Below are 26,682 nucleotides of genomic sequence, written 5' to 3' on the forward strand. Positions count from 1 at the left end.
CAAGGTTACCTTCCCCTTTACCCTCCCCTATCTTCCAACAGAATAAAACCCATCACATTTCCACCTCTCTTCAGTTCTGAGGACATCACATAGGACCCCAAGCGTTCACTCTGTCTCTCTAACCACCGATACTGCCAGACCCGCTGAGTTTTCCCAGCACTTTCCTGTTTTCATTTCAAATCTGCAGCATCTGCATTATTTTGCTGTTACTTTAGTGTTTGGAATAATAATTTTGCGAACAAATTCCTCACTATTGCCGCCCGGCTTCTGCTCAGACAGCCGCTGACGTCACAGAGGCAGCGTAGGGTCCTGACGGCTTCTGGAAGCTTCTCCGCCTCTGAGACACCGGCTCCGGAGACGATCGACAGCCGCAATCCGCCGCCATCCGCCTTGATCCGCCATCCTGCCGAGCCCCAGCCGCCAGCCGCCGCCATGCTCGAGAAAAGCGCCAGCAAAGGCCCGAGCAACACGGGCAAGGGAGTTTACCAGGACCGTGACAAACCCGCTCAGATCCGCTACAGTAACATCTCGGCCGCTAAAGGTGCGAGAGCCCGGCAGGAAAAGAGGATCCGGAGGGGAGGAGGATGGAGGGGGTAGGAAGGGGCGAGGGGGATGGGGAGCGGGCGGGGACGGAGATGGGGAGGGGGACGGAGATGGGGAGGGGGGGCAGGGAAGAAAGGAGTGGGGGCGGGGAAGAAAGGTGTGGGGGGAGGGGGGCGGGGAAGATGGGTGCGGGGGGAGGGGGGCGGGGAAGATGGGTGCGGGGGGAGGGGGGCGGGGAAGATGGGTGCGGGGGGAGGGGGGCGGGGAAGATGGGTGCGGGGGGAGGGGGGCGGGGAAGATGGGTGCGGGGGGAGGGGGGCGGGGAAGATGGGTGCGGGGGGAGGGGGGCGGGGAAGATGGGTGCGGGGGGAGGGGGGCGGGGAAGATGGGTGCGGGGGGAGGGGGGCGGGGAAGATGGGGGCGGGGGGAGGGGGGTGGGGGAGGGGGGAGGGGGCGGGGAAGATGGGGGCGGGGGGAGGGGAAGATGGGGGCGGGGGGAGGGGAAGATGGGGTGGGGAAGATGGGGGGGTGGGGAAGATGGGGGGGTGGGGAAGATGGGGGGGTGGGGTGGGGAAGATGGGGGGGTGGGGTGGGGAAGATGGGGAGGGGGCGGGGGGTGGGGAAGAAGGGAAGGGGAGGGGCGGGTGGGGGGGAAGAAGGGGAGGGGGGGTGGGGAAGAAGGGGAGGGGGCGGGGGGAGGGGGTCGAGGGGAGGGGGAGGCGAAGAAGGAGGGGGAGGCGAAGAAGGAGGGTGCGGGGAGGCAGGGGGGAAGAAGGAGGGTGCGGGGCGACGGGGCGGAAGAAGGAGGGTGCTGGGCGACGGGGCGGAAGAAGGAGGTGCGGGGAGGCGTGGGGGGAAGAAGGAGGGTGCGGGGAGGCGTGGGGGGAAGAAGGAGGGTTCGGGGAGGCGTGGGGGTAGAAGGAGGGTGCGGGGAGGCGTGGGGGGAAGAAGGAGGGTGCGGGGAGCCGTGGGGGGAAGAAGGAGGGTGCGGGGAACCGTGGGGGGAAGAAGGAGGGTGCGGGGAGCCGTGGGGGGAAGAAGGAGGGTGCGGGGAGGCGGGGGGGAAGAAGGAGGGTGCGGGGAGGCGGGGGGGAAGAATGAGGGTGCGGGGAGGCGGGGGGGAAGAAGGAGGGTGCGGGGAGGCGGGGGGAAAGAAGGAGGGTGCGGGGAGGCGGGGGGGAAGAAGGAGGGTGCGGGGGGGAAGAAGGAGGGTGCGGAAGAAGGAGGGGGCAGGGAAGGAGGAGGGGTGGGGAGGAGGAGGGGCAGGGAAGAAGGAGGGTGGGGAGGATGGAGAGGGGGTGAGGAGGGAGGGATAAGAGGGGCAGGAAGGAGAATGGAGAGGAGGGGTAGGGAGGAAGGGGTGAGTGGGGGAGGAGGGAGGGGTGAGCGTGGGGCAAGGGGGGGTAGGGTGAGGGAGAGGAGGGGAGGTGATGGGGGAGGAAGGGGTGTGGGGGGTGAGGGGAGGAGGGTGCGGGAGTGGAGTGAGGAACGGGAGGGGGATGGCGATGGAGGGCTGAGGGGGTGGAGATGGAGGAGGAAGGAGGGGGATGGGTGAGGAGGAGGAAGGAGGGGGATAGGTGAGGAGGAGGAGGAAGGGGGATGGGTGAGGAGGAGGAAGGGGGATGGAGATAGAGGAGGGAGGGGTGAGGAGGGGGATGGCGGAAGGAGGAGGGCTGGGGGACGGAGGGGAGGAAGGGGGTGGGGGAAGAAGGACAGGAAGGGGGAAGGGAAGAAGGAGGAGGGGGCGTAGGGGAAGGAGGAGGGTTGGGTGGAAGGAAGGACGGTGGTAAGTGGAAGGGGAGTGGGGGTCGGAAATGGGAGGGAGTGGAAGGGCAGGAAGGGGAGGGGCAAGTGGTAGGGAAGGGGGAGGGGAGTTGGAGAGGATGGGGTGGGGCAGTGGATTGGGGGGTTGAAAGGGGAGCGGAAGGGTGGGGGGAAGTGGAGCGGAAACGGATGGAGGGAAGGGGAGTTGAAGAAGACGCGGTGAGGGGGAGAGGGGGCCCTGGGCAGCGGGTGGTGGGGCAGAGGGAGAGGATCCAGTGATTGAGGGGGTGGACAGCGGAGGAGAGAACCCAAGGGATGGGTTGGAGGGACAGCGGGGGCCTGGAGTGTGGGGCGAATGGGAGAGTGAGACAACGCTGGGGAGGGGAGAATCCCCTCACAGTGGGGCAAATCTGGTGGGGCCAAGTGTGAGCAACAGGTATGTGGGGGCGGAGGATGAAGATGGTTCTGTTGTCCAACCAGTGATCCAGGCGCAGGGATCACTCCCTGTTGTGAATGTTGTGTCAGCTCCACATATACAGTTTATCTTATCTTGAGGGGCACACTTTTTATCTGGAAGCAATCAGGCATTAGGTGAAACAGTTCCCTAACCATCACGCACTGAACTATGCAGGATTGACACACATTTTCTTCTGTATTTCCCCTCGGAATGGCAATATTCTGTACAGTGGCATTGTCTTGTCAATACATTTGAATGTTGGCTTTTTATCTGTGGTGGATTTTTAGCCTGAGTTTTGGAAGCAGATTCCACCTTAGTAAAATAAGGTTTAATAATATAAAGAGGGATAAGCTATTACGTTTTACAAAATGTGTTTCTTTTTCAGCTGTTGCAGATGCCATAAGGACAAGTCTTGGCCCAAAGGGCATGGATAAAATGGTACAATCATGTTGCATTTATAATTGAAATATGTACATTGTCATACAATATGTCCTTTTCCTCTCTGTTTTGTGTAAGCTAATGTTATTTTTCCCCATAGATTCAGGATGGTAAAGGTGATGTGACAATTACCAATGATGGAGCAACTATTTTGAAGCAAATGCAGGTTTTGCACCCAGCGGCAAAAATGGTAAATGTTGTGAAGCTACTCTGTTATGACTGTTATAAGACCTACTAGACTTTCTTAAATTGGTGTCCTGGAGCAATTAACTAGAAAGTATTTTTCTAATCCAACAGCAGTTCCAATATTTTGATTTCTCATTTATTTGATCTTAAATATTAATTTGTCTCACCTTTTAATAAACAGTTGCCATTCCAAACTTGCAACACTTCCATGCATATTATCTAAAAGTAGTTTCTTTTGTTTGACTTAAGCTGGTAGAGTTGTCAAAGGCTCAGGATGTGGAAGCCGGTGATGGGACCACTTCTGTTGTGGTAATTGCAGGAGCTTTGCTTGACTACTGTGCTAAACTGCTTCAGAAAGGTATGTATTACAATTAATTCATCAGAGCTGACTTAAATGTTGGGATGAAGCAATTCCATCGGATTGAATGCATGGGATATATGGCACAGATACAGGCCATTCGGCCCAACCAGTCCGTGATGGTATTTATGCTCCACTCAAAACTCCTCCCATCTTTCCTCCTCTAAATCTACCATCTTAACCCTCTATTCTCCCTCATGCTTGTCTAGTTCCCCTTTTAATAGGAACAGGAGTAGGCCTGCTCCACCATTCAATTAGATCGTGACTGGTCACCTACCTCAATGCCTCTTTTCCGCACTATCTCCATATCCCTTGATGTCATTAGTCTCCAGAAATCTATCGATTTCTGTCTTGAACATACTCAATGATTGAGCTTCCACAGACCTCTGGGGTAGAGAATTCCAAAAATTCACCACCCTCTGAGTTAATAAATTCTTCTTCATCTCAGTCTTAAATGGCCCACCCCTTATCCTGAGATTATGTCCCCTGGTTTTAGACTCACCAGCCAGGGAAAACATCTTACCAACATCCACCCAGTCATGCCCTGGAAGAATTTTGTAAGTTGCAGTGAGGTCACCCCTCATTCTTCGAAATTCTAGAGAATACAGGACCTGTCTCCCCAACCTTTCCTCATACGACAATCCCAACATCCCAGGGATTAATCTGGTGAACCTCTGTTGCACTTCCTCTGTGGCAGATATATCCATTTTTAGATAAGGAGACCAAAACTCTGCACAATATTCCAGGTGAGGTCCCATTAAGGCTCTATATAACTGCAGCAAGACGACATCTTTACTCCTGTGCTCAAATCCCCTTGCGATGAAGGCCAACATACCATTTGCTTTCCTATTGCTTGCTGCACCTGCATGCTAACTTTTAGTGACTCATGAACAAGGACACCCAGGTCCCCTTGGACACACGCACTTCCCAACCTCTCACCATTTAAGAAATATTCTGCCTTTCTGTTCAAGAAAAGCTGCTTCCCATGACATTGGCCATTTTCTCCATTTCTCTCGCCCACTCTAACCTATCTCCCTCAGAACTTTTGGGCTTTCTTTTCTCTGTTCCAACATCAACAGACCTTCTGACAGGTGGAAGGTCTTCTACCTGGCTATGGTCTGATGTCAACTCCTATTTTGTTCAGATCACTACTGAACACCTAGACAGCACCAAACTATTACTAATCACCTTTGTTGTGGAGCTGTATTGCCATTTCCTCCTGCCTAAGCAACACCACTGTCCAAGCCTTGTTCTCTAACTTAACACTGGCTGTTTCTGTCTTTTGTCCAAAATAGTAAAACCAGACTCTTTTCCCCATTTTCTGGCTCTTTGTCTGTGTGGACCTTTTCACATGTTTATATAATCCAACAATATTCTATTTGAGCATTGCTGAAAAAAGATAGCAATGCTGTGTCCATGTGCTCATTTGACATTGCTAGCTGATTCACCAATGTTCCACTTAAGAAAGCCATAGATAGTTGTTTGGTAGTACAGAACTTGCGTATTGCTGAAAAAAGAGACGCGTCGAAGACTTTTGTCTTGCATTCATCAGAACACTTGGCAAGAATACCAATGTAAGGGGAAAACAACAATTTATACTGTACCAATTGGTTGGCAAGTGGTGTTGCTGGTAGAGGTGTTGCTATGGGGAATGCACCAGTGATGGCGACTGACAGTTAACTGCCAAGCATTGTTTGAAATTTAAACCAGGCAGCTTGACCCTGAATGGTCAAAGCATTGCCTGAGGAATGAGTCAGCGAATGGCTGTCACTTATTTTGTTTAGCTGAAACAGGCACAACGTATGTACATGTTTTTTCTGTCTGCAAGAACAGGGTCCTGTGTATTAATCTTTGTAGCTTCCAGTACACGCAATGCACCACACTGTGAGCCTGACTGACAATCTTAAATTGGTTGTCAGCGTCGTTCTTAACACACATTGGGCCTTATTTGCTAAATAATCCTATCGCGGAATCACATCTAATGTTGGACACGGTTTTGAGTTTTGTAAGTATGGGTTGATTGGGTACGGTCTGTACCTTGCCCGTTGCGAACAGCAGATGGAACATGCTGTTTGATACAATCCACCAGCTGTTTGCAACATATGACCTACATATCTGGCACCACATTGAAGTTATGAACTCGATAACTCGCGCAGTTAAGTTCAGTTTTATTGACACCTCATATGCCCAAAGAGGTGGTGTTGCCATGGGATCCCCTCTAGGCCCAGCTCTCGCAAACTTATTTGTTGGGATCCATGAGAAACATGTCTTCGATTGAATGACACCTAACCCCCTACCTCTCACATATTTCTGATATGTGGATGATAGGTTAGCTATATTTAAATCTGCCGCTGCATGTAATAATTTCCTTACGTGTTCATGGGCTCCATCCTGTGCTCAAACTCACCTTTGAAATGGAGCAGTCAAATGAACTGCCCTTCCTTGATGTACTAGTTGAGAAATCTGCCAGGAGTTCTCTACCAAGGTCTACCGCAAGCCTACCTTCACTGGTCAATATAAGCTTTGGGATTCTTGTAGTCCCACATGCTGTAAGATTGGTCTTATTGTCAACCTTGTAATTAGGGCCTGAGCGTTTGCTCACCATTCAAGCTTGCTGAAATAGGGGCATCAAAGACACCCTGCAGAATAATGGATACCCTGATCAGATTGTTTCGTGCTGTATATCACGCAAACTCATGAATGGGTCTGAAGCTGTCACTTTCAGCCCTGAAAAATGCCCTTCTACCTCAGATTACCCTGGAAGGGCAAGGTGCCTCAGAAATTTGAGCAACAGGTGTTGCTAGCTGTTTCATGCTGCTACTATGCAGTAGCAACACAAGTGATATTCACCACTAACAGGATGCTGCTGTCGAGCCAAAAAGTTGTTCTGCCTGTCACACAAATGAGTAACGTGGTATGCGAATTTCAGTGCCAGTGTGATGCTAGGTATGTAGGCCGTTCATCCCAGAGACTGGCAGATCATATCAAACAGCATGCCCTAGCTGCTGTTTGCAACTGGCAAGGTACAGACCATAGCCAACCAGCCTATGCTTGCAAAATTCAAAACAGTGTCCAATACTAGATGTGATTGTGCAATTGGACAACATGTCCTGAATAATCCTCTGCTGAGAATTATGCTAACAACCAATTTAAGATTCAGTCGGGCTCGCAGTGTGGCGTGTTTGCGTGTTCTGGAAGATACATATATTAATACACAGGGCCCTGTTCTTTGCAGACAGACAGAGCACGTACACACATTGCACCTGTTCCAGCTAAACAAAATAAGTGACAGCCATTCGCTGTCTCATTGCTCAGGGCTTTGACCAATCTGGGTCAAGTTGCCTGGTTTAAATTTCAAACAATACTTGGCAGTTAACTGTCAGTCACCAGAAATTGGTGCATTCTCCATTGAAATGCGTCTGCCAATCAGAGTCCATTTGCCAACCAATCAAACTCTCTCTTCTCATAGGGTATAAATTGTTCTTCCCCTTATGCTGGTATTCTTGCCAAGTGTCCTGTTGAGTGCAAGACAAAAAGCTTCGACATGTCTTTTTTTTCAGCAATACTCAAGTTCTGTACTACCAAACGGCTATTAATATTCTATTTAGCAGCTTGTAGATAATCCAACTAATTATTTCTCTCTGTGATTAAAATATTTGCTATTTCTACACCTTGCCTTCTCCCACACCCCTTCTATTTTTCTTTCACTCTACCAAATGCTTGCTTGTCTTTTAGTCCACAGCTTTAAGAGTACACACCTGGCATTTCTCTTTCTAAATGCTGACCTTATTTCCGGCATTTTCATTGTTGATTTTCATTATTTTCATATTTTTCTGAAAATTCATACTGCAGCTTCTCTATATAGGAAGATAGGATGTGCAAGTAGTTTTAATCAATTATTTTTTAATTTTTACAAAATTGATTGATCAATTATCCGTTAAAGGAATCCATCCTACAATCATATCCGAGTCTTTCCAAAAGGCCCTGGAAAGGGGAGTTGAGGTGTTGAATGGCATTGCCCAACCTGTGGAACTAAGTGACCGGGAATCTCTCCTGAATAGTGCTACCACTGCTCTCAGCTCCAAAGTAAGGGCACTTTTAATTGTGTGATTCAAACTGTTGATTTCTACAATATTAATCGGCTATGCTACATAGTATATAAAGAATATTGTACATCATTGGCAATATTTTCAATATAAATATGTATTAATTATTTAACATATTGCAAATATTTACAAATTTATATCTGAATTTTAACTTAGAGTGTGGGTGCTGTACAAATTGTTGCACCTCAAACAAATTTCTCTCAGCTGATCGGATGACGTGCAGATTTATTCAGTAGCATTCACTCATGAATTTAAGAACAGTTATTTTGGAAAACCTCAAATGAAATCACTCAGAAAAATGTTATCAGAGATCCATAGCCTTTACTATGTCCTATGTACTCAGTCACTTAATGTCTTGTGATATGAACTGAAGTGACTTCTATGATGGTGTGGACAAGGATGGAGAGCAGGGTTGTTCACTTTTGGCTGAAATTGCTTGCAAGCCCTTGATTCTGTCTCTTGCACTCAGGTACTGGATTCCACTATGGTTGAAGATGAAGGATCTTCATGTTAGTTGCTTGTTTTCACCAGTCTCAACTGGATTTAGTAGGACTAGATCATTGGCTGTGCCTTTGGTTTTTAGCATACTGTGTGGGAGCGCTGCTTATACCTTGATGGTGATGGAGGAGTGAGGATTGTTCAAGCCCATGAGCTTACCGATTGTGGTGACATGCTATTCTGCTGCTGGTGATAGCCCAAGCTCATGTGTGCCCACTCTTCTTATATTCGTTCATACGAGGGTGTCGCTGCCTAGGCCAACATTTATTGCCCACCCCTAATTGCCCTTGTTCAGAGGGCATTTAAGAGTCAACCACATTACAACCAGGTAAAGACAGCAAATTTCCTTCCCTAAAGGACATTAGAGAACCAGATGGGTTTTTTTGGCAATGATTTCATCAGACATTTTTTATATTGGATTTCAAATTTTACCATATGCCATGATGGGATTCGAACCCAGATCATTACCCTGGGTCTCTGAATGACTATTCCAGTGACAATTCCACTACGCAACTGCCTCCCCTAAAACTTTTCATCCATCATTAGCCTATTGTACTTCACCCCAAATGTCATATGATGAAGGATTTCCTCACTCGAAATTCTGTCTTCACAGGGAGAATGTTGTGGACAGATGTAGCTGAGTAATGTAGATTGGTGAAGTCAAAGCCACGTAGGTTATATCCTTATGTTGGCTCCCTCATCCAGGCACAGGCAAAGTTTAGCAGATGCATCCTTTGTGGTGGTTCTCCTGGGCCACTGTGGAGTAAATTACTCCATTTAGAGTACCTTCTATGCTCCTGCTTCCCTCCGGGATTAGTCTTTAGTGTGGAAGATTCCTGACTTGTCAGTTGGATGGAAGAGATTGGGTAGTAGTGATCAGCAAGAGATTTCCTTGGGATTGTTTAATATCCCAAACTATGGATTCATGAGACTTAGTGAGTTTGCAGTTCATGTTGAGGACTCCTAGAGTAGTCCCTGCCTAATTGTATATCAATGTCCCCATCTCTGATGGGTCTGTCCTACTGCTGAAACAGAATACACCCAAGGTTGGTAATGTTGAGTCTGGAACATTGACTGATAGCCATACTAAAGAATCTTATATATGTCAAGCTGTTGTTTGACCAGTCTAGAGGACATTCCTAAAAAAAAATTTGGGCACCAATAGCTAAATGATAGAGAAGAACATTTGGAAAGGTTTGATTGGACTGAGAATGCCTAAATGCTGTTTTACTACAATGCATTTTTGCTGAGAGGCATGCCTGAATTTAAGGAAGTTTTCAATCTGATAGTGAAGGGTTCAGGTATGTGGTAGAGGAGAGACAGGCTAGAGAGCCAGATAATAATTGAGAGACAAGTTGGACAGAGAGAAGGGAAGAAGAAAATTAACATGTAATATGCTTATTTTCAAAATGTAAGCTATAACGATGAACAATCCCAGATGTGTGAAAGTACTGAAGGAAAATATTGATGTTAATAAAATGCTACCACTAGCTTTCAGCACTGATTAGTTTTTAACTGAATACGTTCACTGTTCTGACAAGACAGAGTTGAAAATAAACTGTGCTTTTATTTTATAGGTTGTTTCTCAGTATGCCAGCCTTCTTGCTCCAATGAGTGTTGATGCAGTAATGAATGTAATTGATCCTGCAACTGCCATTAGTGTGGATCTCCGAGATATCAAAATTGTCAGGAAACTAGGGTAAGAACAGATATCCATGTATGTTAATAATTTATATCTTGAATCTTATAACTTAAAAATGACCTCTGAGAACTTTAAACAAACAAAATACTGCAGGTGCTGGAAATATTCAGCTGGTCAGACAGAATCTGTGGGTAGAGAAACAGTTTATATTTCAGATCAATAACCTTTTGTGATGACTGATCTGGTTTTTGCACACTGCCATGCGTTTTTTGAACGTGATAGGGGGATCTGTTTTAATCATTATTTCATTTAGCAGCTTCATTGTGATTTTGATTGATCTCCATCTAGTTTGTTTGAAAATGAGTATCATTACGGACAGGGGAGAGAGGCAACACTGAACTCCTTTATTTTTCTTGTCTGTCCATAATAGGACAGAAATAGGTTGTGGCATGTTTCCCCAAACACACTGTTTTGTGAGGTCAATTTTTTAAAGTAACTTACATCAAGCTCTCTAGAGTTAAATCAGAAGTATAGTTTATTTGTGCATTCAAACCTGGTGAATGGTTGCAACTTCATACACACAGGAGGAGGAGTTTTTACAACTATGAATAACTTAAATAAAAAGCACTACAGATGTGGATTTCAGTTCATGGTGATCGCCAGAGTCTGGTGAAGGTTCCATCACAGAGGAGCTATAGTTCAACCAGCTGAAGCTGGTTTTGCAGATTTTGCAGAATTCCTTTGAAGCTGATGGTGATGCAGCAGATGCGGTTAGCATATAGAAACTTGGTCTGCTCGGCAGTCAATGGCAGGAATCTTGCAGAGAAGCAGACTTGATGCAGACTGTTGGTCAGCCTGGAGTCCTGTTTTGATGATTGAAGGCAGGGGTATAAACAGCAGACTGAGTTGTGAGTCTGGAAATGTAATATTAAAACTTTTCAAAGGCCAGAAGCTTAGGTCATGTGATGCCCATTAATGAGTCAGTTGCGGGCTAATGAACAGTTTCTATGCCTCTGGTCAAAACTCATTGTTCACCTTAGGAGATATACAGTGGCTTTAAGTATGTCTGCAGGTATAAGGAGTTTCAATGGCTTCTCCTTTGTTATAAGACCAGGCTGGGGAGACGCATCGTCTGCTGGTCGCTGGTTTGGGGAGACGCATCCTCTGCTGGTCCCTGGTTTGAGGAGATGCATTGTCTGCTGGTCTCTAGTTTCGATGATTGTAATGTTTCCCCTCAATGAAAGGCGTGAGATTCCACAAGAATGGGGGTTCAGCTATTTTCCTGTGTTTGAAATTTACTGTAACCGACCTGTGAATCATGTGACCTGTAGCAACCATCTTTTGGTTCAGCAAAGTCCATTTTTTAAACAAGCGAAACAGTATGGTTTGATTTAACAGTTTGTGATATCGTGTCTTGCGGACATGATAGTACTTTCAGTGCTAGAGCTTTTTTTATTAATTCGTGGGATGTGGGCGTCGATGGCAAGGCCAGCATTTATTGCCCATCCCTAATCGCCCTTGAGAAGGTGGTGGTGAGCTAACGCCTTGAATTGCTGCAGTCCATGCAGTGTAGGTGTAGGGAGTTTGAGGACTTTGACTCAGCAACAGTGAAGGAATGGCGATTATAGTTCCAAGTCAGGATGGTGAGTGGTTTGGAGGGAAACTTCAAGCTGCTGATGTTCCCATGCATCTGCTGCTCTTAACCTTCTAGATGGTAGTGGTCATGGGTTTGGAAGGTGATATCTAAGAGCCTTGGCGAATTCCTGCAGTGCATCTAGTAAATGGTACACACTGCTGCCACTGTGCATCAGTGTGCCACTGTGGTGGAGGGAGTGAATATTTGTGGATGGGGGTGCCAATCAAGTGGGCTGATTTATCCCGGATGCTTTCAAGCTTCTTGAATGTTGTTGGAGCTGCACTCATCAAGGCAAGTGGAGAGTATATTCCATCACACTCCTGACTTGTGCCTTGTTGATGGTGGACAGGCTTCGGGGAGTCAGGAGGTGAGTTACTCACCACATGATTCTTAGCCTCTGATCTGCTGCTGTAGCCACAGTATTTATATGGCTAGAACAAAAACAAAAATAGCTGGAAAAACTCAGCAGGTCTGACAGCATCTGCGGAGAGGAACGCAGTTAACGTTTCGAGTCCGAATGACTCTTCATCAGAACTAAGGAAAAATAGAAAAGAGGTGAAATATAAGCTGGTTTAAGGGGGGGGTCGGTGGGACAGGTAGAGCTGGATAGAGGGCCAGTGATAGGTGGAGATTGCCAAAAGATGTCATAGACAAAAAACAAAGAGGTGTTGACGGTGGTGATATTATCTAAGGAATGTGCTAAAGGGGACATTAAGGGTAGAAAGCAGGATGAGCAAGGTACAGATAGCCCTAGTGGGGGTGGGGTGGGGAATTGAAATAGGCTAAAAGGTAGAGATAAAACAATGGATGGAAATAAATTTTAAAATAATGGAAATAGGTGGGAAAAGAAAAATATATATAAATTATTTGTGCATTTTAAAAATATTTGCAAGCCTTTTTATAATAATCTTTACAATAAGTAATCTAAATCTGCCTTGCAGCGGAACTATTGATGACTGTGAATTGGTGAATGGACTGGTTCTGACTCAGAAAGTAGTTAATGCAGGTGTAAGCCGAGTGGAAAAGGCTAAGATTGGGCTCATCCAGTTCTGTTTGTCTGCTCCAAAAACCGATGTAAGTATGTTTTTTTTTTGTCGTTTGGTTACAGAATTAAACCATGATCAGCCTTCAGTTTCTTAACTTACAATTGCTTTAATATTCACAGAGATGTCAATTTTAAGTTTGAAAAGCAGAATTCAGTTGTGAAAATGCTATACTGTGTGAGATACCTGGGTACAGGTGAGGTGTGAATTGAACAATTATTGCATTAGTAGTACAGAACTTGAGTATTGCTGAAAAAAGAGACATGCTATCGAAGCTTTTTGTCTTGCACTCATCAGGACGGCTTGCAAGATAAACCAACAGTAAAGGGAACAATAATTTATACTGCATGAGAAGAGAGTGCTGACTTGTTGGCAAGTGGACTCTGGTAGAGGCATTGCCATGGAGAATGCAGCAGAGAACAGTTAACTGCCAAGCTTTTGTTTAATTTCAAACCAGGCAGGTTGACTCTGGTCAAGGCATTTCCATGGGGAATGTACCAGAGATGTACAAGGAAGTTCTTACATGCAGCTGCGGATTCGAATGTAGCAAATGTATCATCTACGTACAGGAAATATGCAAGGGATAGGAGGTTGGATGTCATTCCATCAAAGATGCATTTTTCATGGAAACCAACAAAGATGTTTGTGAGAGCCATGGGATCCCCTCTCGGTTAGGGGACGTAGATTTAAAGAGATTGGCTGAAAAATTAGAGGGAAGACGAGGAAAAATGTATTCACCCAGTGGGTTGTGGGAGCCTGGAACTCTCTGCCTGAAAGGGTGGTAGAGGCAGAAACCCTCAACTTACTGGATATGCACCTCAATGCCTTAACCTTTAGGGCTACAAACCAAATGCTGGAAAGTGGGATGAGGCTGCATGGCCCTTTTTTTGGCTGGTGCAGACACAATGGGCCAAGTGGCCTCTTTCTGTTCCACATACTTTATGATCTTGCAAACTGTCCTGATAAGTGCAGGGTGAAAAGCTTTGATAGCATGTCTCATTTTTCAACAATTCCCAAATGATTGTATTGTAGTAAATTCCCCTATTTTGCCAGAAAAAACATGGTAATAATTTTGTCAGCCTCTCCATTGTTCTCAATGTCCAAAACTGCTGAACCTCTCCCACATATGCTTGGCTTATACTATCCAAGAACTCCTGATAGATACATATCAAATGGCACATTATGGGGAAGGCGGACAATCAGAAAGCCTCTGCTGAATTAAAACAGCAGCCCCCTGCTTGTGTGCAGTATGGCTTGTTAAGGTGCATGAAGCATCCGTTCCTGCATCTGCTACAGCTGACTGCTCATTTTCCATTGGAATGGCTCTTTGTACAGCTTACACTTCCTTCTTTTTAAATATACGAAGTATAATTCTCTATTATTTAGATAATTTCCTAATAAAGATAAATCTCACATAGCACAGATGCTGAAAGCATTAAAATTATATCTAAGTGGGATATTCTGACCCTAATGTGAGCTGGGGTGAGTCTTTACAAAGCCATGAATGTGAGCTAGTCTTGGCCTTTACATACTGATCATCTGTAGCCTTAAATACTAATTCAGTAATCCCCTTGAACTACAACCTTGTGAAAAACATGCATATTTTTCTAGTTGCCCTTCTCTCCAGTCCTCACTACCCTACAACTTATAAAGAGTCTTTAACATAGTAAAATATCCAAAGGTGTTGCACAGGAGCACTCGGAAACACAATTTCACACCAAACCACTAAAATGTTATGTAAATACATGTTAATGGTTACTCTGCATAATATGTACTTGTACCAATATTAGGTTACATCCCTTAAGTTTGCCACTTGTTTTATGAGGCACAAGAAGTATGCCAGATGACATGCATTTGGTGTCAGTGCATACCCAGCAATCTCATGCCTCATAACCTTTGAATCTGCACCATGGATCTTATATCTCACAATTTGTGTTCCAAGTTTTTATTATATTTAAAGCATTAAATTTCTCTTACATCACACCCCTGGTATAGTGAGTTGGTTGGAATAAGGTACTTGCCAAAGTTTCAGACAATATAATGGTTGGTATTCTCAGTTGAAGTTTTGTCCAGTAACCACCTGTTAAATATTAAATTTGGTATGTGGCAGATGCATTTCATTGAAACATTTTTCTTTGTACTGCTCTGGAGTGTCAGCCGATATTTTGCGCTGAAATCTTTGGAGTAGGATTTGAACCCACAACCATCCAAATGAACAGACACATTAAGAGCAGGAGTAGGCCATTCAACCCCTCGAGCCTGCTCTGCCATGCAGTAAGATCATGGCTGATCTGATTGCAGTCTCAATGCTGCTATCCTGCCTACCTGCTGATACCCTTGTTAACAATCTATCTACCTCGCCTTAAAAGCATTCAATGACCCTGCCTCTACCATTCTTTTGAGAAGAGTGTTCCACAGACTCACAAACCTCTGAGAAAAATTCTCCTCATCTCCATCTTAAATAGGAGACCCCTTATTTTTAAACTGTGTCCTCTAGTTCTAGTCTCTCACACAAGGGGAAACATCTTTTCAGCATCCACCTTGTCAAGTCCCCTCTGGACCTTATATGTTTCAATAAAATCATCTCTCATTCTTCTAAACTCCAATGGCCCAACCTGTCCAACCTTTCCTCATAAGATAACCCCTTCATCCTAAGAATCAGTCAAGTGAACCTTCTCTGAACTGCTTATGCAATTATGTTCTTCCTTAAATAAGGAGACCAAGATTGTACATAGTACTCCAGGTGTGGTTTCATCAATGCTCTGTACAACTGTTGCAAAACATGCCTACTTTTATATTCCGTTCCCGTTGGAATAAATGACAACATTCCACTTGCCTTCCTAATCACTCGCTGTACCTGCATACTAAGTTTTTGTGATTCATGTACCACGACACCCAGACCCCTCTGTACTGTAGAGTTCGGCAATCTCGCTATTTAGATAATATGCTGCTTATCTATTCGTCCTGCCAAACTGGACAAGTTCACATTTTTCCGTGTTATTCTCCATCTGCCAAATTTTTGTCCACTCACTCAACCTATCTATATCGCTTTGAGATCCCTTATATCCTCTTGACAACTTACTTTCCTACCTATCTTTGTGTCATCAGCAAATTTAGGAACTGTACATTTGGTCTCTTCAATCAAATCATTGATATAGATAAATAATTGAGGCCCCAGCACTTAACTCTGTGGCATTCCACTCGTTACATTTTCCCAGCCCAAAAATAACCCATTTATGCCTGCTTTGTTTCCTGTTAGCTAACCAGTCCTCTATCCATGCTAATATATTACCCTCACACCATGAGCTCTTCCTTTGTGTAGTAACCTTTTATGTGGCATCTTGTCAAATGCCCTTTTGAAATCTAAGTACACCAGATCCACAGGTTCCTCTTTATCCACGTTGTTAGTTAGTTCCTCAAAGAAATCAAATTAGTCAAACGCGATTTCCCTTTCACAAAACCATGTTGACTTTGCCTGATTGCATTGAGATTTTCTAAGTGCCCAGGTATAGTCTCCTTAATAATAGATTCCAGCATTTTCCCTCTGACAGATTTTAAGCCAACTGGCATGTAGCTTCCTGTTTTCTGCCTTCCTCCTTTTTTGAATAGAGGAGTGACATTCTATTTTCCAATCTGATGAGACCTTTCCAGAATCTAGGGAATTTTGGAAAATTGAAATCAAATCATATACTATTTCAGCAGCCACTTCTTTTAAGACCCTAGGATGAAGTCCATCAGGACATGGGGACCTGTCCGCTTTTAGTTCTAATAATTTTCTCGCAACCTTTCCCTGGTCGTTGTTATTGTTTTCTTTCTCCCTCCCTTTCACCTCTTGATTGATAGTTATTTCTGGGATGTTATTTGTATCCTCTACAGTGAAGACAGATGCAAAATACCTGTTCAATTCATCCTACATTTCCTTTATCTTTTATTATTAATTCCCCTGATACTCTCTCAAGAGGACCAATGCTCACCCTTTTTAAATACAAAGAAACTCATCTGTTTTTGTTTCATTTCTAGCTAGCTTGCTTTCATATTCTAATTTCTACCGCCTCATTCTTTTGATCATTCTTTGCTGTTTCTATTTTCTGTGCAGTCTTCTGACCTGTCACTAATTTTTGTGGAATTGTATGCTTTTTCTTTCTTTAACTTCCTTAGTTAGCCACAGCTGGTGTGTCCTCTCCCTTGAGTTTTTCTTTCTCACTGGGATGTATCATTGCTGAGTATTATGAGATACCTCCTTAAATGTCTGCCATTGCATCTCTACCAACCTATCCCGTAGCCTAATTTCCCAGTTCACTTTTGTCAGCTCTGCCTTCGTACCCTCATAATTGCCCTTGTTTAAATTTAAAACATTAGCCTGAGACCCACTCTTCTCTCCCTCAAACCGAATGCGAAATTCAATCATGTTATGATCACTGCTACCGAGGGGCTCCTTTGCTACGAAGTCATTCATTAATCTTGTTTCGTTGCACATTGCCAGATCTAGAAAGGCCTGCTCTTCTTGGCTCCAAGTAACCATCCCGAAAGCACTATGGACTCCTTTTCGACGATACCCTTGCTAATCTGATTCGTCCAATATATATGTAGATTAAAATCACCCATAATTCTTGCTGTACCTTTGTCACAAGCCCCCCATTATTTCTTCCTGTATACCTCATTCTATCGTGTGGTGACTGTTAGGGAGCCGATAAACTACCCCCACAAGTGACTTCTTCCTGTTACTATTTTTTAACTCTACCTAAACTGATACTACATCTTGATTTTTCGAACTCAGGCTACCCCTCTCTAATGTACTAATGCCATCCTTAATTAGTAGAGATACCCCTCCACTTTTTCCTAACCCCCATCTTTCTGAAGTGTGATGTGGGATTGAATATTCATGTTGCAGCCATGTAATGACTATCGGATCATACGTATTTATTTCCATTTGCACTCCAATTCATCTGTTTTGCAAATATTATGGGCATTTAGATACAGGGCCTTTACTTCTGTTTTACTATTTTTGCAGCCTCTAGCTTTACTGGCTCACTATTAAGTTTATACTCTGTCCCTTCCTATGAGCTATGCTCTGATTATCTATTCCCTTATTGCAACCTTGCTCTCTTGCCTTGTCTTCTCTCTTTAATTTATCTCTTTTCCCAAACTTTATCCCTCAACCCCACTATTTAGTTTAGAGCCCTCTCTACTGCCCTAGTTATACAGCTCGCCAGAACACTGGTCCCAGTGCAGTTCAGGTGAAGACCATCTCAGTAGTACAGCTCCCACTCTCCCTAATATTGGTGCCAGTGCCTCATGAATTGAAACCCATTCCTCCCACATCAGCCTTTGGGCCACACATTTAGCACTAATCTTATTTACCCTATGCCAGTTTGCTCGTGGCTCAGGTAATAATCTAGATATTATTACTTATGAGGTTCTGTTTTTTAATTTAGTCCCTACTTGTCTATGTTGTTGATATCAATGTGGACCACAACCACTGGATCCTCCCCCTCCCTCAGCAAATTCCTTTTCAGCCCTGAGCAGATGTCCTGAACCTTGGCACCGGCCAGGCAACGTAGCCTTCTGGACTCTCACTTTTGGCAGCTGAGAACTCTGTCTGTCCCTCTGACTATGCTGTCCCCTATGCTACATTCTTATTAATTCCCCCATTTGAATGGCTTCCTATACCATGGTGCCATGGTCAGTTACTCATCCACCCTGCAGCCCCTGCTTTTGTCTATACAAAATCAGAAGACCCTATCTGAAGGGGTGTGATGGCCATCTGGAATAAAGTGTCCAGATAACTTTTCCCTCTGATGCAGTGTAGTGTCCTCAGCTCGGCCTCCAGCGCAATAACTTTGAGCTGAAGCTCCTTAACCCTCAGGTGCTTACTGCAGAGTTGTTTACCCTGGATCACATGGATTTCTAGGAGCTCCCACATTCTGTAGTTGAAACACATCACCTGTTCTGCCAAATTTATTATGTTAATTTATTATTTTTCTTCGTAATTTATAATTAATAAACTCTGCTGTTCCCAATAAGCTTTACTACTGCTAGTAAACCTTATTACTACCACCTTCAGACCCAAGAAAAAGTTACTGTGTATGAGAGCAGGAACTTCTTGTAATTTTTACTTTATTCTGTAGATGGAAAGTCAAGTTGTTGTTTCTGACTACGCTCAGATGGACCGTGTATTGCGTGAAGAAAGAGCCTACATTTTGAACTTGGTGAAACAGATCAAAAAAGCTGGATGCAATGTTCTATTGATACAAAAATCAATTCTCAGGTAATTGCTTGAGTCAGGCATGAACCTTTGCTGTACAAATGATTGTCTGTTGATGTGATGTGGTGTGCTGGTCCAGCAAGGTATAATGCTATGGAGCAGTATAGTATATGTACTCGTACTGTACCTATCTATCTGGGTAACTGATTTTTTGGTCGTAGGACATTTATGGTATGTTACATATTTACACAGCTGGCCATACTATTTTTTAATTGAAACTACAATAGTAGATCATTCTGATCATGTAGACACCATTTATGGGAACTTGGAGAATGCATAAATTGAGTAAAATACAATTTGGCATATTTGAAATTGGACTTTGGCAAGTGACATTTCAAATTGAACATTAATTAGAGCCTAGAAGGGGCAGTTAATTAACAAAATGACTTCTCACTCTGTCTTATGAGATTTGTACTGTAGAGCAGTATGGAAGATCCATTTCTAAATGCCAACAAAGTAATTTTATTCAGTTTCAACCTAGCTCTGAATTGATACAAGTCTGATGTGCAAACTATTCATAGATTGAGTATTTCATGAAGATCATGAAGGTTGCTGATGTAGAAAGTGCCTGGAAGTGGCCTGTATTTACCTGGGAGTGGTTAATACTGATGCTGGGTGTCAGAAACATCTGTGTTCTTTCTTCAGCAAGATATTTGAGTGCAAAAAAAAGAACAAAATGTCACTTTTTTTGTTTCATTTCTATTCCTTTAACCATATATTCACGTAACTTTGAAATGTTTTGCTCCTTCAGTTTTGGCCATCCCAGTCAGCATTATAAGACGTAGGAGCAGAAGTAGGCCATTTGGCCCATCGAGCCTGCTCCCCCATTCAATGAGATCATGGCCAATCTGATAATCCTCAACTCCACTTTCCTGCCTTTTCTCCATATCCCTTGATTCCCTTATTGATTAAAAATCTGCCTATCTCAGCCTTGAATATACTTAACAACCCAACCTCTACAGCCCTCTGTGGTAAAGAATTCCTCAGATTCACTACCCTCTGAGAGAAGAAATTCCTCCTCATCTCTGTCTTAAATGGGCGACCCCTTACTCTGAGATTATGCCCTCTGGTCCTAGATTCTCCCACAAGGGGAAATAATCTCTCAGCATCTATCCTGTAAAGCCCCCTAAGAATCTTATGTTTCAATAAGGTTGCCTCTCATTCTTCTAAACTCCAATGAGTACAGGCCCAACCTATTCAACCTCTCCTCATAAGAAAATCCCTCCATACCCAGAATCAACCTAGTGAACCTTCTCTAGACTGCCTCCAATGCCAGTATATCTTTCCTTAGATAAGGGGACCAAAACTGTTCACAGTATTCTAGATGTAGTCTAACCCGTGCCTTGTATAGTTTTAGCAAGGCTTCCCTATTTTTATACTCCATTCCTTTCGAAATAAAGGCCAACATTCCATTTGCCTTCCCTATCACCTGCTGAACTTGTATGCTAACTTTTTGTGATTCATGTACGAGGACCCCAAAATCCCTCTGTGCAGCAGCCTTCTGCAGTCTTTCTCCATTTAAATAACATTCAGCTCCTCTATTCTTCCTGCCAAAGTGCATAATCTTACATTTTCCCACATTATATTCCATCTGCCAAGTTTTTGCCCACTCACTTAACCTGTCTATATCCCTCTGTAGATTTCATGTCATCCTCACCACTTGTCTTCCCACCTATTTTTGTGTTATCCGCAAATTTGGCGAGAGTACATTAACGTCATTAATGTTTGTTACAGGGATGCACTTAGTGACCTGGCCCTGCATTTCCTCAATAAGATGAAGATTATGGTGATCAAAGATATCGAGAGAGAAGATATTGAGTTCATCTGTAAGGTACAAGAGGCTTTTGAGATAGTTGTGTGACGAAATTTAGATTTATTTACAAAATTGGCATGCTATCAGTTTTAATTTCTAGCCTCTAATAATATGATCATTATTTAAAATCCATTAAATATTTATTTTGTTTGTAGACTCTTGGCATAAAACCAGTTGCCCATGTTGAACAGTTCATGCCAGATATGTTGGGCACTGCAGAGCTGGCAGAAGAAATCCGTTTGAATGGTTCTGGCAAACTGATCAAGGTAATAATGAACAATACATTTGGTAGTGAGCAGCAGATTTCTTTCAAGTGCTTCCACTTTATATAAGCTGCACTGAAGATTCAATATTGGATATAATTGTTACATAATTACACTTTTATTGTAGATTACTGGCTGTGCAAATCCGGGAAAAACTGTATCCATTGTAGTACGTGGCTCTAATAAATTGGTAATGGAAGAGGCTGAGCGTTCCATTCATGATGCTCTCTGTGTCATTCGCTGCTTGGTAAAGAAAAGGTAATTTTTCCATATTACACTTATTCTAGTGAACATTAATTGGGATTTTTTTTTACTTTTGGTCAATTTTTACGTTCAACTCATTTCAACAGAGGGAGTATTTCCAGTGTATAGCCAATAGTAGGGCAGGTGTTCGTGTTTAAACATGAGGCTGAGGTTTAAAAGTTTGCCTTCTGAAGAGAAGTGAACCATTTTATCACTAATGAGAATTATTTTGTTATTTTTTGCACTCGTGTTTTTTAATTCTGTACGTACATCTGGACATTTTTGGATTGATGCAAGTGCTGCTATTTAAAATTGTATTTTAGAAATTTATGGTTTCTCCCAGTGTCATAGAAAATTGATGCTCTGGCTACTTGATTTCTCTTGACTGAGTGATACCCTTCAACACAAGCCTGATGATCAAGGAGACAGAATGCATTCGTTTTGATTTTTCTGCAATTTTCAAGTTCATGGAGATCACACTATGAAATCCTGAGAATTCTTGGTTGGTACTACACTGTTTTTAAAAAAAAAACTTGGTGTGAATTGAGAAAAAGCTGTCTGGCCCGTTGAACACTTCTTGTAAAATTTACACGACCATTGATTCTGCCCAGCATAATTAAAGGAGGATAATGTTTGGGAACATACTCCGAATGAAGCATACTATTTGTCCTGATGAGCACAATGACGGAATCAAGACTTTATAAAACAAATTATTGCATAATCCATTGAATGAATATCTTTTAACAGGGCTTTGATTGCTGGAGGTGGCGCTCCTGAGATTGAGCTGGCACTACGTTTAACTGAATACTCCCGTACTCTTAGTGGTATGGAGGCATACTGTGTACGTGCATATGCTGATGCACTAGAAGTTATCCCATCTACTTTGGCTGAAAATGCGGGTCTTAATCCTATTTCCACTGTCACAGAGTTGAGGAATAGACATGCACAAGGAGAGAAGACGGCAGGAATTAATGTCAGAAAGGTGAGATTTGCATTCCTAGTTTATCTGCAAGTGTTTGTTGCTTGTACATATTGAAGAAAAATGTTTGCCAGCAGAATCTGTGCGTTGTTTTTCACAGATTCACAGAAGGCCATTTGGCCTATCGTGTCTGCACAGACTTTCCAAATGAGCATTATGACTCTGCCATTCTCCTGCCTTTTCCCTGCAAACCTGCACATTGTTTCTATTTAAGTGATCATCTAATGCCCTCTTGAATGCCTGGATTGAACCTGCCTCCACCACACTCTCTCAGGCAGTGCATTCCAGACCCGAACCACTCGTATGAAAAAGTTTTTTCCCAAATTGCATTTGCTTCTTTTGCAAATCACTTTAAATCTGTGTCCTCTTGTTCTTGATCCTTTTACGAGCGGGAACAGTTTCTCCCTATCTACTCTGTCTAGACCTCTCATGATTTTGATCACCTCTATTAAATCTCCTTTCCAAGGAAGAACAGTCCCAGCTTCTCCAACCTGACTTCCTAACTAAAATTTCTCATCCCTTGAACCATTTTTGTAAACCTCTTCTGTGCACTCTCCAATGCTTCACATCCTAAAGTGTGGTGCCCAGAACTATACACAGTATCCAACTGAGGTCTAACTAGTGTCCTGTACAAGTTCAGCATAACCTCCTTGCTCTTGTACCCTATGCCCCTATTAATAAAGCCTAGGATACTGCATGCTTTATTAACTGCTCTCTCTCCACACCTTTTAGACTTGTACCTCTTATTTTATATTGTCTCATCATGTTCCTCCTACCAAAATGAATCACCTTACTTCTCTGCATTGAACTTCATCAGCCACCTATCTGCCCACTCCACCAATTTGTCTATGTCCTTTTGAAGTTCTACACTGTCGTCCTCATAGTTTGCAATGCTTCCAAGTTTTGTATCATCTGCAAACTTTGAAATTGTTCCCTGCACACCAAGATCTAGATCATTAATATATATCAGAAAAGGCAGGGGTCCCAGTATCGACCCCTGGGGAACTCCAAACATTTCTCCAGCCTGAAAAATATCCATTAACCATTACTTGCTGTTTCCTATTACTCGGCCAATTTTGTATCCATGTTGCTACTGTCCCTTTTATTCCATGAGCTATAACTTTTCTCAAGTATGTTGTGTGGCACTGTATTGAATGTCTTTTGGAAATCTATGTACACTACATCAACAGCATTCCCTTCATCAACCCTCTCTGCAACTTTTTCAAAAAACTCCAGAATGTTAGTTAAACATGATTTTCCCTTAAGAAATCCATGCTGGCTCTTCCTAATCAACCCACATTTTTCCACATGACTATTAATTCTATCCCAAATAATTGTTCCTAGAAGCTTCCCCACCACTGAAGTTAAACTGACAGATCTGTATTTGCTAAACTTATCCTCACAACCTTTTTGAACAAGGGCGTAATGTTTGCAATTCTCCAGTCCTCTGGCACCTCCCGAGTCTAGGGAAGACTGAAAGATTATGGCAAGTGCCCCTGAAATTTCCACACTCACTTCCTTCAGTATCCTTGGATGCATCTCATCTGGTCCTGGTGCGTTGTCAACTTTAAGTACCGATTAGTTTATCCAATACCACCACCTTATCAGTTTTGAACCCTTCTAGTGACAGAGTTTCCTCCTCTGTCACCATGGCCTGGGTAGCATCTGCTTCCTTGGTAAAGACAGATGCAAAGTATTCATTGAACACCTCAATCATGGCCCCTTCATCCATGTGTAACTCCCCTTTTTGGTCCCTAATCGGCCCTACTACTCCTTTTACCACACTTTTACTATTTATGTGCTTATAGAATTCCCCTTTATGTTGGCTGCCAGTCTTTTCTCATAATCACTCTTCACTTCTCTTATTTGCTTCTTCACCTCTCCTCTGAACTTTCTGTGTTCAGCTTGGCTCTCAGTTGTATTTTCTACCTGATACCTGTCAAGCATACTTTTTCACCTTTATCTTAATTTCTATCTCCTTTTTCATCCAGGGAGCTCTGGATTTGTTTACCCTACCTTTCCCTTTTGAGAGAATATACCTTGACTGTGCCCAAACCATTTCTTCTTTGAAGGTTGCCCATTGTTCAGCTATAGTTTTTCCCGTCAACCTTTGGTTCCAGTCTACCTGGCCCAGCTCTGTTTTTGCCCCATTGAAGTCTGCTCTCCCCCAGTTAATTATTCTTAAGCTGGATTGCCTATTGCCCTTTTCTACCATCATCCTAAACCTTATGATACAATGATCACTGTCTCCTAAATGTTCCTCCACTGACCCTTGGTCCACCTCATTATCAAGAACCAGGTCTAGCAGTGCCTCCTTTCTTGATGAACTGGACACATATTGCTGTAGAAAATTCTTCTGAACACACTATTGGACCTCTTACCCCTCTCTGCCCTTTCCACTACTACTATCCCAGTCTTTATTTGGGTACTTGAAGTCCCCCACTACAACTACTCTATAATGTTTGTGCCTCTCTGTAATTTCCCTGCAGATTTTTCCTCTACATCCTTCCCACTAGTTGGTGACCTATAGATTACACCGAACAATGCAATCGCACCCTTTTTATTCCTTAGCTGTAGCCAAATTGATTTTGTCCTTGAACCCTCTGGGACATCCTCTTTCTCCAGCACTGCAATGCTCTCCTTATCCAATATAGCCACACCTTTTTTTCCTGCCCGATCTTTCCTGAACACCTTGTACACAGAATTTTTAACACCCACTCCTGCCCTTCCTTGAGTCAGGTCTGTTATCGCCACATCATGATTCTGCATGGGAATCTGCACCTGTAACCAATCTTATTTACCATACTTCATGCATTCACATACATGCAGTTCATTACATGTATTCATTACTTTCTCCCTTACTCCGACTCTGCCTATTAACTTAGTATTCTTTATTCTAGTGCTATCTGTCTCTCCCAGTATTTTGTGCACCTTGGTATTTTATTTTTATTTTTCAGGGTGGCATTTCTAACATTCTGGAGGAGCTGGTTGTGCAGCCTTTGCTGGTCTCCCTCAGTGCCCTGACACTAGCTACAGAAACAGTTCGTAGTATCTTGAAGATTGATGACGTGGTAATTTTTAAATTATGTTTGGGGATGGGGTGGGAGTGAGAATGGACCTTTGTGCTCTGTTATAGTGCTCCTGAAATCATAATTTTCTTAACGATAAAGTAAGCAGAAAAAAAATCTAATATGAGCGATGTAGAAGTAAAAGATTTGTTTTGTCATTTTTATTAATTACATGCACTAGTTATTAATGCTGTTCAAGGTTTGACATTTGTATTGTTATCGGACCAAAATATTTTTCATGTAAATTTATCCCTGCCTTGCCAAGGTATATTTAGTAATTTGGGTTACTTTTTTTCCAGGTTAATGCACGATAAGTTCAGTCATATGTTCAACAGAAGTGAGTGAGATGTCTTGATTCCACAAGCACTCATCTGCTATGCCAACTCGTGAATGAGCACAGCCTTTCTGATGTTCCATAAATGTATCACTGCAGAGTCATCACATTTGTGTTTCCTGACTGTAGTAATACTTTAACTTAATAAAATGTTGAAAGTTTGAAATTCAACTTTGTTTGATTCATATTTTCCTTTGCGCATTTATGTTCTTGTATACCAGTAGCTATATTTTTAATACTCCATTTAACCATTGGATTACATTGGATATATGGCACAGAAACAGGTCATTCAGCCCAACCAGTCCATGTCAATATTTATGCTCCACTCGAGTCTCCTCTCATTTATTCTCATCTAAATCTACCATTGGAACCCTCTATTCCTTTCTCCCTCAAATGCTTGTCTAGCTTCGACTTAAACGCATCTATACTATTTGCTTCAACCACTCCCTCTGGCAGTTACCACTTTTTGGATAAAGTAGTTTTTTTTTATTCCCTTTTGGATTTCTTGGCTGACTATCTCATATTGATGGCCCCTATCTATGCTATTTCCCATCAGAGGAAGCATGTTATTTGTATACACTCTATCAAAATCTTTCAGAATTTTAAAGACCGTTATTAGGTTACCCCTCCCTTTTTTTCAAGAGTAAAGAGACCCAGCCTGTCTACTCTTTCCTGATATGTATACCCATACATTTCTGGTATCATCCTTCTCTGTATCCTCTTTTAGAATATGATGATCAGAACGGTGGTCAAACAGAAGTTTGATAGAGGTTTAGGATACATTTACTACTTTTTCAATTCCATCTCTAGAAATAAAACCTAGTGCTTGGTTTGCATCTTATGGTCCAGCTAACCTGTGGAGCAACTCTTGGTGTATTTGTACTCCAGAGATCTTTGTTTTTCTACCCCACCTAGACTTGCACTTCTGAGCAATAAGTGATCTCCCTATTCTTCATGTCAAAATATACCAGCTCACATTTCTGTTTGAACTTAATTTGCCAGTTATTTTCCATTCTGCCCATGTTTTAACTGCTGATTAGATTTCA

At 43.1% G+C, this 26,682-nt stretch overlaps 1 protein-coding gene across 1 annotated transcript; it reads left to right on the forward strand.

Moving 5' to 3' along the window:
* The first annotated feature begins 298 nt into the window (after positions 1-298).
* cct4 (chaperonin containing TCP1, subunit 4 (delta)) lies at positions 299-25,807 on the forward strand. The gene is made up of 14 exons (XM_078556561.1): positions 299-541; positions 3,150-3,202; positions 3,303-3,392; positions 3,638-3,746; positions 7,690-7,832; positions 9,928-10,049; positions 12,570-12,702; positions 18,800-18,939; positions 20,671-20,767; positions 20,905-21,015; positions 21,140-21,270; positions 22,003-22,237; positions 25,192-25,305; positions 25,602-25,807. Exons 1-14 carry the CDS (start codon positions 433-435, stop codon positions 25,614-25,616), a joined length of 1,602 nt encoding a protein of 533 aa, XP_078412687.1. The 5' UTR covers positions 299-432; the 3' UTR covers positions 25,617-25,807.
* Positions 25,808-26,682: the final 875 nt, after the last annotated feature.

The sequence above is a fragment of the Cetorhinus maximus genome, chromosome 14 (genome assembly GCF_964194155.1).
Source record: "Cetorhinus maximus chromosome 14, sCetMax3.hap1.1, whole genome shotgun sequence".
In the NCBI taxonomy this organism is placed as follows: domain Eukaryota; kingdom Metazoa; phylum Chordata; class Chondrichthyes; order Lamniformes; family Cetorhinidae; genus Cetorhinus; species Cetorhinus maximus.

What these genes read in the sequence shown, in the direction of transcription:
- cct4 (XM_078556561.1), top strand. Translation starts at nt 433, where the DNA reads ATGCTCGAGAAAAGCGCCAGCAAAGGCCCGAGCAACACGGGCAAGGGA. An exon ending in TGCTAAACTGCTTCAGAAAG is followed by an intron (nt 3,747 to 7,689) that starts GTATGTATTACA and finishes TATCCGTTAAAG; the next exon opens with GAATCCATCCTACAATCATA. An exon ending in ATACAAAAATCAATTCTCAG is followed by an intron (nt 18,940 to 20,670) that starts GTAATTGCTTGA and finishes TGTTTGTTACAG; the next exon opens with GGATGCACTTAGTGACCTGG.